At 46.2% G+C, this 12,761-nt stretch overlaps 1 protein-coding gene across 1 annotated transcript in view; it reads right to left on the bottom strand.

The window, feature by feature from the left end:
* Positions 1-10,019, bottom strand: part of LOC126474799 (uncharacterized) — a 120,110-nt gene extending 110,091 nt beyond the window's left edge. Inside the window, exon 1 of the mRNA XM_050102271.1 lies at positions 9,877-10,019. Coding sequence (XP_049958228.1) covers positions 9,877-10,019 — 143 coding nt within the window. The remainder of the gene's footprint in view (positions 1-9,876) is intronic.
* Positions 10,020-12,761: the final 2,742 nt, after the last annotated feature.

Raw genomic sequence — 12,761 nt, 5'->3', positions numbered from 1 at the left:
CCAATGATGCTTTGTTAGTAAATGGACTTGAAAATTAGGAAATGGGGAGCCTTTTGCTGATTAAAGAACTGCAATCAAATGGATGTGCGAAGGGTGCTTGGAACTGAGGCCAATTCGAAAAAGGAAATAAAAGATCACGTATTACAAGCGTGGAAAAATGAATGGGACACTTCAGGTACAGGCAGGGGAACATACAAATTTCTCTCTAACATCAAGGAGAGATTAAAAGTGAGATTTCTTAACCCATTGAGTGAACTGATACATTACCTGTCTGTCCACGGCCATAATGCCATGTTCCTACACAAAATCAGAAGACAGATGAATGACAGATGCGCCTGCGGCAGTGTGGGCACACCAGAACACACATTGTGGGACTGCACGCTCTATGAAAATGCAGCGGGTAATGGACGCCAGGTATTAAGGATGTGGGATTCCTAAGCAGCACTAATAAGGGAGTCGACCTGGTGCATCTTGGAGGATACTGCAACCGCAGTATTCAGAAAGTTCAAGGAAGACTTCACGAGACATTCAACCATATGACATCATGTTGCTGTCCAGGCTAGACAGTATACTCTGCGGATGGAGAGAACTGAGGTCAGCGACTACCGTATGAAATACTGTCTTGAGAATCTAGGTTGCGTTGGTGCAAGTGATCATGGAAGTGTGGACTTTAAGAAGTAACAGTGATGGGTGAGCCACTGACAGCTCTAATAATAACAAAGGTCTTTGTTGCTTTTACTGTTGATATTGACACCGCTATTCTTCTCAAATTCTTAAGTTTCGTTAATGACGAATTTCATTAACGAGTACCGAGCGAGGTGGCGCAGTGGTTAGACACTGGACTCGCATTCGGGAGGACCACGGATCAATCCCGCGTCCGGCCATCCTGATTTATGTTTTCCGTGATTTTCCTAAATCGCTCCAGGCAAATGCCGGGATAGTTCCTTTCAAAGGGCACGGCCGACTTCCTTCCCCGTCCTTCCCTAATCCGATGAGACCGATGACCTCGCTGTCTGGTCTCCTTCCCCGAAACAACCACCCAACCAACCAACCATTAGCGAGTGCAGAAAATGATTTCATAAGCCATTACTGTGTGAAAGTATGCAAAATATGTTAGGAGGTTGAGTCTTTGGTTTCCAAGACTAGCAATGCTGTAATGCAAACGCTGTCGATGTGCTGCCCGACGCTCAAGCAATCCAGCAGACTATGGCTGTTGACCGGGGTAGTGTGAGGGCGGATCCAGTTGCGGAAACAACCATATAGAAGTGAAATGCACCAAAATAAATGAACAAACAGAGAAAAAATTCTGTAGTGTTTGTGGTAGATTAGTAGCTCTGTAATTTTTAAAGGTTCTAATATAGCTTTGCAGTAGTAGAAGAAGCAGTAGCAGCTTTTTTTCCATCTCTTTTTTTAAATTAACTATCAGAAATAAATTACGAATACATAAATTATAACTATCAAAGAAAGTGTGATTTGTAGGCTGTAATTATGAAGAATAAATAAATTAAAAATATCAATCTTTGCATCAAGAACTGATCACATTCCAGTTTCCTGCATTTTGTAACAACTTTTCAAACGACAATCTTGCAGTAGACAATTACTGGATCCGCCATCAGCCTAAATGTTATACGCCGTGTTATTTACATACATATCGATGATAACGGACCTATCAAATCTCCATGAGGTATGACGATCGTTATTTTTCGCTTCTGGCGACATCTTACAATTTACTCACTGATGTAGGAAATACCTCTTTGTCCCTGTTGATTGCTAGGCAAAGGTGTTAAACGGTAATGAAAGCCTCAACCCTTTCTTGGCTAGCGGAGTACCAGTAACCCCTCTCCCGACTCTTAAGGAATCGAACTTCCACATACAAGGCAGCTTCAGAAGGAAAAGGTTTGAACTTTGTTGAAACTCGCTAAGTGCTGCCGTCAAACACTGGACGAGTACAGTCTGAGTAATTTCCGCTCGGTTTTAAGAACTACTTTTCCACACATCTCAATTTTTGCGCCGTTATAACTCCTGCACCATGTGTCATACCACGACATACACTGAAGGCAAAAAATCGCTACGCCAAAATATAATTAATGTAGATTAACGAAATTTCGGGATTCAATTTCTGTACGTAACCTATTTACGTGACTAATATCCCAAGATCACAGATTAATGTAAGCGCAAAATAAGCCATTGCAAATGTGAAATGGTAGTACATTAATAACAGGTGTAACCAACCACCGGAATGTTGAATGAAAGCTTACAAACTTGCATGCGTTGTGTTGTACATGTGCCTTATGTCAGTTTAGTTTGTGGGATGGAGTTCCCTGCCTGCTGGTCGGTCAATAAAGAGACGGTTAACGCTGGTTGTAGGGACGCTGGAGTTGTCGTCCGATTACGTCCCACATGTGCTCGATTGGAGACAAATCTGGTGCTCGAGCAGTCCGAGGCAACACGTCGATACTGTGTAGAGCATGTTGGGTTACAGCAGCGGTATGCGGGCGAGCGTTATGCTGTCGTAAAACCCCCCTCTGGAATGCTATTCGTGAATGGCAGCACAACGGGTCGAATCACCAGATTGACGTACAAATTTGCAGTCCGGGTGTGTGAGAACACCACGAGAGTGCTCCAACGGAAACCCACCTCAGACCATAACTCCAGGTGTGTGCCCAGTGTGTGTAGCACGCAGACTCTGATTGCACAGCCTAAACTAGCCTCCTCCTACCCGACACACGGCCATTACTGGCACCGGGACAGGACCAGCGTTCATCAGAAAATACAACAGACCTCAGTCTTGCCCTTCAATGAGTTCTCGGTTGGCACCACTGCAGTCGCAACTGGTGGTGATTTGGGGTCAGTAGAATGCATGTTACATGGCGTCTGGGTCGGAGCTGTCCTTGAAGTGAACGATCTGTAGCAGTTGGTTGTGTCGCTGAGGTGCCAACTGTTGCTCAGACTGCGGCTGCACATGCAATACGACGCACTAGAGCCACACGCCGAAACACCATGGCTTTCCCTGTTGCTAGGGAACGTGGCCGTGGTGAGTCTTGTGTTCTTGCGACCGTACACTCTTGCGATCACCGCTGCCAGGAGTCATATACATTGGCTGCATACCTGACAAGCCTTTCTGCAATATCGCAGAACGAACACTCAGCTTCTCGTAGCTCTATCACACGACCCCGATCAAACTCAGTGAGATGCTGATAACGGCGTCTTTGCCAGCCTAAAGGCATTCTTGACTAACATCAACTCAGCGCGTCCAATCTCAAACGAAACTAATGCTCACGACCGTTACACCGTGTATTTAAAGCAAACCTGATTTGTATCATCATGAGTTGTGCTCACTCCCAACTATGCGTTTTCGTGAACTTCGCTGTCTATCTGTGTTTGGTTTCCCGATCTTATTGCGGTTATGTCGTGGTTCTTCATCCTCCTATGTGTGCCAGCAGCGATGTGTATCGATATTTGCACCGTGTACCATCTATGGTTTGGTGCATATACACTCCTGGAAATGGAAAAAAGAACACATTGACGCCGGTGTGTCAGACCCACCGTACTTGCTCCGGACACTGCGAGAGGGCTGTACAAGCAATGATCACACGCACGGCACAGCGGACACACCAGGAACCGCGGTGTTGGCCGTCGAATGGCGCTAGCTGCGCAGCATTTGTGCACCGCCGCCGTCAGTGTCAGTCAGTTTGCCGTGGCATACGGAGCTCCATCGCAGTCTTTAACACTGGTAGCATGCCGCGACAGCGTGGACGTGAACCGTATGTGCAGTTGACGGACTTTGAGCGAGGGCGTATAGTGGGCATGCGGGAGGCCGGGTGGACGTACCGCCGAATTGCTCAACACGTGGGGCGTGAGGTCTCCACAGTACATCGATGTTGTCGCCAGTGGTCGGCGGAAGGTGCACGTGCCCGTCGACCTGGGACCGGACCGCAGCGACGCACGGATGCACGCCAAGACCGTAGGATCCTACGCAGTGCCGTAGGGGACCGCACCGCCACTTCCCAGCAAATTAGGGACACTGTTGCTCCTGGGGTATCGGCGAGGACCATTCGCAACCGTCTCCATGAAGCTGGGCTACGGTCCCGCACACAGTTAGGCAGTCTTCCGCTCACGCCCCAACATCGTGCAGCCCACCTCCAGTGGTGTCGCGACAGGCGTGAATGGAGGGACGAATGGAGACGTGTCGTCTTCAGCGATGAGAGTCGCTTCTGCCTTGGTGCCAGTGATAGTCGTATGCGTGTTTGGCGCCGTGCAGGTGAGCGCCACAATCAGGACTGCATACGACCGAGGCACACAGGGCCAACACCCGGCATCATGGTGTGGGGAGCGATCTCCTACACTGGCCGTACACCACTGGTGATCGTCGAGGGGATACTGAATAGTGCACGGTACATTCAAACCGTCATCGAACCCATCGTTCTACCATTCCTAGACCGGCAAGGGAACTTGCTGTTCCAACAGGACAATGCACGTCCGCATGTATCCCGTGCCACCCAACGTGCTCTAGAAGGTGTAAGTCAACTACCCTGGCCAGCAACATCTCCGGATCTGTCCCCCATTGAGCATGTTTGGGACTGGATGAAGCGTCGTCTCACGCGGTCTGCACGTCCAGCACGAACGCTGGTCCAACTGAGGCGCCAGGTGGAAATGGCATGGCAAGCCGTTCCACAGGACTACATCCAGCATCTCTACGATCGTCTCCATGGGAGAATAGCAGCCTGCATTGCTGCGAAAGGTGGATATACACTGTACTAGTGCCGACATTGTGCATGCTCTGTTGCCTGTGCCTATGTGCCTGTGGTTCTCTCAGTGTGATCATGTGATGTATCTGACCCCAGGAATGTGTCAATAAAGTTTCCCATTCCTGGGACAATGAATTCACGGTGTTCTTATTTCAATTTCCAGGAGTGTAGTTCCCGCTAGGGGGTCTGCAGTGAGTCGGTCGGGTGCTGCGGACCAGGGAAGTAATCTCCGCGCGGTGCAGTCGGCTGGGTCCGCTGGCGATCCCTGCGCAGTGTCGGAGTATGTGTGGAGCTGTCCGATCGCTACGAGCTTCGTGGTTCACCGACCCAAGACGTCAAAGTTAAGTAGCGGTTTCAACTACCCAAGCCACGTCCATTCATGTTGTGTGGTTCGTTTCGGTCGTTCGCTGTTGGGGAGGTCTTCCTATGAGCAACACTGAGTGTTTCTATTGCTGAAATCTAGCCGCCATGCGGTGCAATTAACTATATTGATTGACTACAATTCTAGTGCACCCGAGGGATTTTCTGTCTTGTGGCCGTTAGTGTTCTGGTTACCTACCCTGGCCACTGACGTAAATTCAGGCAGTGTCCCTTTGGGTGAAGTTAACTATATTACCATATTTCAAATTCAAGCATACCAGCGGAATTTTCTGCCTTGTGGCCATTAGTGTTCCGGTTACCTGCCGTGGCCACTAACGCAATTTCAGGCAGCGTCCTTTCCTCACCTGTTTTTGCTGTCCAGCATGGTGTGTAGTTTTGACAGCTAATACATACTCCATTGTGGATAATCACGTTCGTAACTTTCGGTGTTTGAGTTCTCATGTACTGATTGGTGGCATGCAATTCGTTGTGTTGGTCGGTCCGTGGCTGTCCCCTGGTTGGGTTCTGACGGATCAAGTGTACTTGGGCTCATCACCGGTCTCACTTAGTGAACGAGGGCAGACCGACCTCCCTGGAGGCTTCTGAGTGCCGTTTTCTTTATTGTCCTCTTCACTAGTGTTTAATTGTCTTTCATAATCTATCTCAGCCAATGATTTAAAAATTCTTGTTTGTACTGGACTTTACGTATTTTGAATTTTGGAAAATCAATTGTGGGCCTTAAGCCTTTAAAACCCTAGTCTTGAAATTACCTTTTAAGCAAAACATTGTAGCCTTCTGCCTTAAAAGATTATGGTAATATATTTTAAAATTTTAAAATGTAATTGTGGCCCTCAGCCGCTTGTATTGCACCTTGCATATGTATGTTCTATCTACTTTCCCCGCGAGGTTTTCCAGCCTAGCTGTGTTGCGATATGTATTTTAATTATTTTATTTCCTATTTTAACTGCATTTTTATTTTGTTGACTTTTAAGATTTCTTGTTTGGAGGCCGTCAGCAGCGAAATAATTGCCTTTTTGAAACTCGTAGTTCTAAAGATTCGGCTATGTGCCGTTTATTGGTTTAAGGGTGTTATTAAATTACAGTAAATTACAATTTTGAGTAAACCTGACCGACACCTTATTTGGTCCTTTCCACGATCCTAATCACCTGTTCTGCCCTGCGGGTTTAGCGGGCGTCTCACGTCATAGTGGCGCTAGAAGCGAAATTTGAATAGACGTCATGTTTCAGATATAGAAACATACCTACCACTTTCGTTTACGTCGCACAACTGCTTGTTGGTGTTGCGATTTTTTTTCCGTCAGTGCAATTTTGCAACAGTATATGTGGATAACATCTGAAAAATGTGTTGCGAATAGAGTTAGAAGCAAAGAAGTAATAAATGAAACGTCATGCGTGACGCGAAAATTTTATTGCATGAAAAGGGAAATATAGTAAACCATAATTTTTTGCTTTCATTATTGTGTAGGAGTTGTCAGAGAGAAAAATTTTGTAAAAAGATTAAAATTATGTATTCAGTTTGTTGGAAATCACTAAGTGCTCTCTGTCTCAAATACTGGACGAATGTAGTCTGAGTAATTTGTACGCCGTAAGATCACTGCCTTAAAACATACGTACAGTTTCTAACTTTAATATTAGACTTACTGTGTTAAACCTTTAACGTAAGATTATACCTCTTAATGGGTACATTATAATAGTAGAGCGTACTGCTCTGGGATCCTTACCAAGTAGGATTAATAGAAAAGATGGAGAAGATACAAGGAAGAGCGTCGTGTTTCGTCACGGGATCGTTTCCTCGGTGCGAGAGCTTTGCGGAGGTGCTCAACAGAGCCAATGGTAGACGCTACAATAGAGACGCGGTGCAGCACGGAGATTTTTACTGATGAAAGTTTGAGAGAGTACGTTCCAAGCAGTGTCGGGCACACGCGTGTCGCGAAATGGCCACAACGAGGAAATCAAATTAGCCCCCTTATGAGCTTTACTGGCGGTTGTTCTTACCACGAGTCGTTCCCGAAGTGAACAGAGAGATGGGGGAAGAAGGAGAGGGCGGGCAAGGGAGAGTTGTACCAAAATTACCCTCCGCCACAAGCTGTAAGGCGGGTTGCGGAGCATGGATGTAGATCTACACGTGGATGTAGAATACACCAAGTTGAATTTTTTCCAAGTGTTTCTGCAATTCTTTGCGACTGTACAACAATGATACTTCCCCTGCAGACGACAGTATTGACAGCAAACGCAATGATAGTCCTGCCAGCCATGGGTGGTAGACCGTTAACGCGTATAGGGAGAACATCATAACACTTCCGCGGGTCGCGCCAGATACCACTTTGGTAAAAGGTGGAATGCCGGCAGCTGTGGCAGAGCGGTTCTAGGCGCTTCAGTCGGGAACCGCGCTGCTGCTACGATCGCAGGTTCGAATCCTGCCTCGGGCATGGATGTGTGTGACGTCCTTAGGTTAGTCAGGTTTAAGTAGTTCTAAGTCTAGGGGACTGATGACCTCAGATGTTAAGGGGGGTAGGACGTCAAACGGGCCGACTTGGAGCAGGTAAAGCACCACAGGACATTTTAATTTGCACTGTCTATACCTTTACAAATTAATTCATAAAACTTTATCAGCATGACCAGGAAGGATTCGGGATTCACACTCGTAGCAGTGGAAGTTCAAAAACATAACAAAATAAATTTTTTTACATGTGAAATTTAATCATTTTTTCGCTTACTATTAGCTACATTTGTTGCAATAGGTACATTTTTCTTCACAAGTAAAAGAGATTCTTTGATGAATTTTGCACAGCATACAAACCATACTTACAGGTGTATGAAACTCTAGAATTTTCCAAATCTATTAAAAACTGTGGTAAAAATTGAGATAATTAACTACAAAATTTGATTTTTTTTTTTCTAAACACAAAGTTTAAAACGTAACAGCTCATTCATTTTTTCATAAATTAAATAGATTCTAGAGTTTCAGACACCTGTAAGTATGGTTTGTATGCTGTGCAAAATTCATTCAACAATCTCTCTCACTGTAAGACGCGTATATTTCTATTGTTTATTGTCAAATCACAATTTATGAAAGATGTTTATATTTTATTAATAGGATTAAGTAGAAATAATTAATATATGTCATGTTGGAAATAATTGTGGTAGCAGGGAATGTCTGCACCAAAGTATTGTTGATATAACTTTAAAAAGGGCGGGAGAAACCGCGTACGGATACATTTTAAGAAAAGAGCGGGAAAGACCGCGCATTGATACATTTTGCAATGGTAGCAGGGATTGTCTGCACCAGAAAGCATTGTTGGTAGGAGAAACGGCACTTTAGCGTTCGTAGGAAGTCAGTAGTAAGCGAGAAGTGAAGCGAGTCGGTAGCAGGTTCAAATGGCTCTGAGCACTATGGGACTTAACTTCTGAGGTCAGCAGTCCCCTAGAACTTAGAACTACTTAAACCTAACTAACCTAAGGACATCACACACATCCATGCCCGAGGCAGGATTCGAACCTGCGACCGTAGCGGTCACGCGGTTCGAGACTGTAGCGCCTAGAACCGCACGGCCATCCCGGCCGGCAGTCGGTAGCAGGTCTGAAGCGAGAGGTTGAGAGGAGCGGTGTGCCGGCCAGCCACTAGCTATGATTTACAAGAGATTATAAACGGATGTACAGAGACATCAGCTAACTATTATAATAAGAGGAACTAATATTATTGAATTAATTTTTTTGGGAAACTCAACACTACTGAAGGTATGTTTGCGCATTGCTAGTTGTAAGATTATTGTAAAAAGTAAGTCCCATTTGAATGTTTGTAAAATCATTTCATTCAGAATATAATTAACTTTTGCCAGCAATATTGCATTTCTAATTATAATCCATCCCAAAAACCATCAAGGTAAAACTTTGCAAAATTTTATGGTTGTCAAGAAAAAGTTTAACTATGAATTACGTAATTTCAGTCAAATTAATTATAGAATAACATCAGCTTTGCTATTAAAGAATAGCGTCAGCTTTGGTAATAAATACAGTTGCTTATCATGAAAGCCCACCAGTAGCTAATATAGTATAGTAAAACAGAGTAAGTATATTCATGTCGCAGTTTGATGTAGCAGTCAGATGGCGATCCAATAACAGTAAAAAAGGTAAGGAACAGTTTTGGGTTATTGGAGATAACGACTGAGGGCCACGACGACGACACATTCTATGTTTCGTCGAAATAATCAGAAAGTCACTTTTAATAAGCAGCAATTAAATTTGTATGCGAAGATAGAGAAAGAGAATAAATTTCAAAGGGACGATTTCATTTGTTATTATTAAGCAAGAGATACAAATCCTAAGGGAAGGCTTCATAGTTTATTGTAAAAGGGAATGTTATCATTAACAAAAGAGATATAGAGGAGACGGGAAGGTTTCATTACTTATGAAGAAAAGTGTACCTATAGCAACAAATGCAGCCAATAGTAAGTGAAAAAATGATGAAATTTTACATGTAAAAAAATTATTTTGCTGTGTTTTTTAACTTCCGCTGCTACGAATGTGACTCCTGAATCCTTCCTGGTCATGCTGACAAAGTTTTACGAATTTACTTTTAAAAGTATAGACAGTGGAAATTAAAATGTCCTGTGGTGCCTCTCCTGCTCCAAGTCGGCCCGTTTGACCTCCTACCCCCCCCCCCCCCCCCTTAAGTCACATAGTGCTCAGAGGCATTTGAACCATTTTAAGAGGTGGAGCTTGCAGCGAGCGGCCGATGGCGGCCCACCTGCAGAGTTGGTGCTGATGCGGCGAGACGAAGTAGAAGTCGGAGCTGTCGGTGGAGGGCGCGCCCAGCAGGAACTCGTAGCTGGCCACGTCCCAGGGGTCGACGTAGTGGCGCGCGGACCCGGAGCCGCAGCCGCTCTCCATGGCGCCTGCCGGTCTTCTGGAGGCGCTCGGCTCCGCGACACGCACCGGCCACCTGCCGGCGAAAGCGCTGCCCTCCCCTCTGCCGCCGCGCCACGCCGCAGCAACCGTGTCTCCAGAAGGCGCCAGTAAACACACACGCGCTCCCACTAGACTAGTTGCACGGGAAGCAGGCTTCCCGTATTATTTCACTGCGTCCACACTGAAGCGCCAAAGAAACTGGTACAGGCGTGCGTATTCAGATACAGACATATGTAAATACACTACTGACCATTAAAACTGCTGCACCACGAAGATGATGTGCTACAGACGCGAAATTTAACCGTCAGGATGAAGATGTTGTGATATGCAAATGATTAGCTTTTCAGAGCATTCACACAAGGTTGGCGCCGGTGGCGACACCTACAACGAGCTGACATGAGAAACGTTTCCAACCGATTTCTCATACACAAACATCAGTTGACCGGCGTTGCCTGGTGAAACGTTGTTCTGATGCCTCGTGTAAGGAGGAGAAATCCGTACCATCACGTTTCTGACTTTGATAAAGGTCGGATTGTAGCCTATCGCGACTGCGGTTAATCGTATCGCGACATTGCTGCTCGCGTTGGTCGAGATCCAATGACTGTTAGCAGAATATGGAATCGGTGGGTTCAGGAGGGTAATACGGAACGCCGTGCTGCATCCCAACGGCCTCGTGTCACTAGCAGTCGAGATGACAGGCATCTTATCCGCATGGCTGTAGCCACGTCTCGATCCCTGAGTCAACAGATGGGGATATTTGCAAGACAACAACCATCTGCACGAACAGTTCGAAGATGTTTGCAGCAGCATGGACCATCAGCTCGGAGACCAAAGCTGCGGTTACCCTTGACGCTGCATCACAGACAGGAGCGCTTGCAATGCTGTACTCGACGACGAACCTGGGGGCACGAATCGCATAACCTCATTTTTTTTGGATGAATCCAGGTTCTTTTTACAGCATCATGATGGTGGCATCCGTGTTTGGCGACATCGCGGTGAACGCACATTGGAAGCGTGTATTCGTCATCGCTATACTGGCGTATCACCGGCGTGATGGTATGGGGTGCCATTGGTTACACGTCTCGGTCACCTCTTGTTCGCATTGACGGCACTTTGAACAGTGGACGTTACATTTCAGATGTGTTACGACCCGTGGCTCTACCCTTCATTCGATCCCTGCGAAACCCTACATTTCAGCAGGATAATGCATGACCGCATGTTGCAGGTTCTGTACGGGCGTTTCTGGATACAGAAAATGTCCGACTGCTGCCCTGGCCAACACATTCTCCAGATCTCTCACCAATTGAAAACGTCTGGTGAATGGTGGCCGAGCAACTGGCTCGTCACAAGACGCAGTCACTACTCTCAATGAACTGTGGTATCGTGTTGAAGCTGCATGGGCATCTATACCTGTACACGCCATCCAGGCTCTGTTTGACTCAATGTCCAGGCGAATCAAGGCCGTTATTACGACCAGAAGTGGTTGTTCTGGGTACTGATTTCTCAGGATCTATGCACCCAAATTCAGTGAAAATGTAATCACATGTCAGTCTTAGTATAATATATTTGTCCAATGAATACCCGTTTATCGTGTGCATTTCTTCTTGGTGTAGACATTTTAATGGCCAGTAGTGTAGTAGAATACGGCGTTGCAGTCGGCAACGCCTATATAAGAAAACAAGTGTCTGGCGTAGTTGTTAGATCAGTTACTGCTGCAACAACAGCAGGTTATCAAGATTTAAGTGCGTTTGCACGTGGTGTTATAGTCGGCGCTCGAGCGATGGGACACAGCATCTCCGAGGTAGCGATGAAGTGCGGATTTTCCCGAACGACCATTTCACGAGTGTACCGCCAGTGTCAGGAATCCAGTAAAACATCAAATCCCCGACATCGCTGCGGCCGGAAAAAGATCGTGCAAGAACGGGACCAAGGACGATTGAAGAGAATCGTTCAACATGCTTATTTCAGTGTTGCGCCATCAACAAGTGTCAGCGTGCGAAACATTCAATGAAACACCATCGATATGGGCTTTCGGAGAGGAAGATCCACTTGTATGCTCTTGATGACTGCACGAAACAAACCTTCACGCCTCGCCTGGGTCCGTCAACACCGACATTGGACTGTTGATGATCGGAAACATTTTGCCCGGTCGGACGAGTCTCGTTTCAAATTGTATCGAGCGGATGGACATGTACGGGTACGGAGACAACCTCATGAATCCAGGACCCTGCATGCCAGCAAGGAACTCTTAGAGCTGGTGGAGGCTCTATAAGGGTGTGGGGTGTGTGCAGTTGTATACATCTAGATACGACTCTGACAGGTGACACGTACGTAAGCATCCTGTCTGATCACCTGCATTCATTCATGTCCATTGTGCATTCCGACGGACTTCTGGAATTAGCAGGACAATGCGACACCCGACACGTCCAGAATTGCTTCAGAGTGGCTCCAGGAACATTCTTATGATTTTAAAAACTCCCGCTGTCCACATTATTCAGCATATCTGGGATGCCTTGCAACGTGCTGTTCAGAAGAGATCCCCACCCGCTCGTACTCTTACTGATTTATGGACAGCCCTGCAGGTTTCATGGTGTCTGTTCCCTCCAGCACTACTTCAAGACATTGGTCGAGTTCATGTCACGTCGTGTTGCGGCACTTCTGCGTGTTCGCGGGGGCCCTAAACGATATTAGGAAGATGTACGTGTTTCTTTGATTCTTCAGCAG

Source organism: Schistocerca serialis, chromosome 4, assembly GCF_023864345.2.
Source record: "Schistocerca serialis cubense isolate TAMUIC-IGC-003099 chromosome 4, iqSchSeri2.2, whole genome shotgun sequence".
In the NCBI taxonomy this organism is placed as follows: domain Eukaryota; kingdom Metazoa; phylum Arthropoda; class Insecta; order Orthoptera; family Acrididae; genus Schistocerca; species Schistocerca serialis.
Note: the sequence above shows the minus strand (reverse complement) of the source record. Positions and strands in the feature narration are given on the sequence as shown.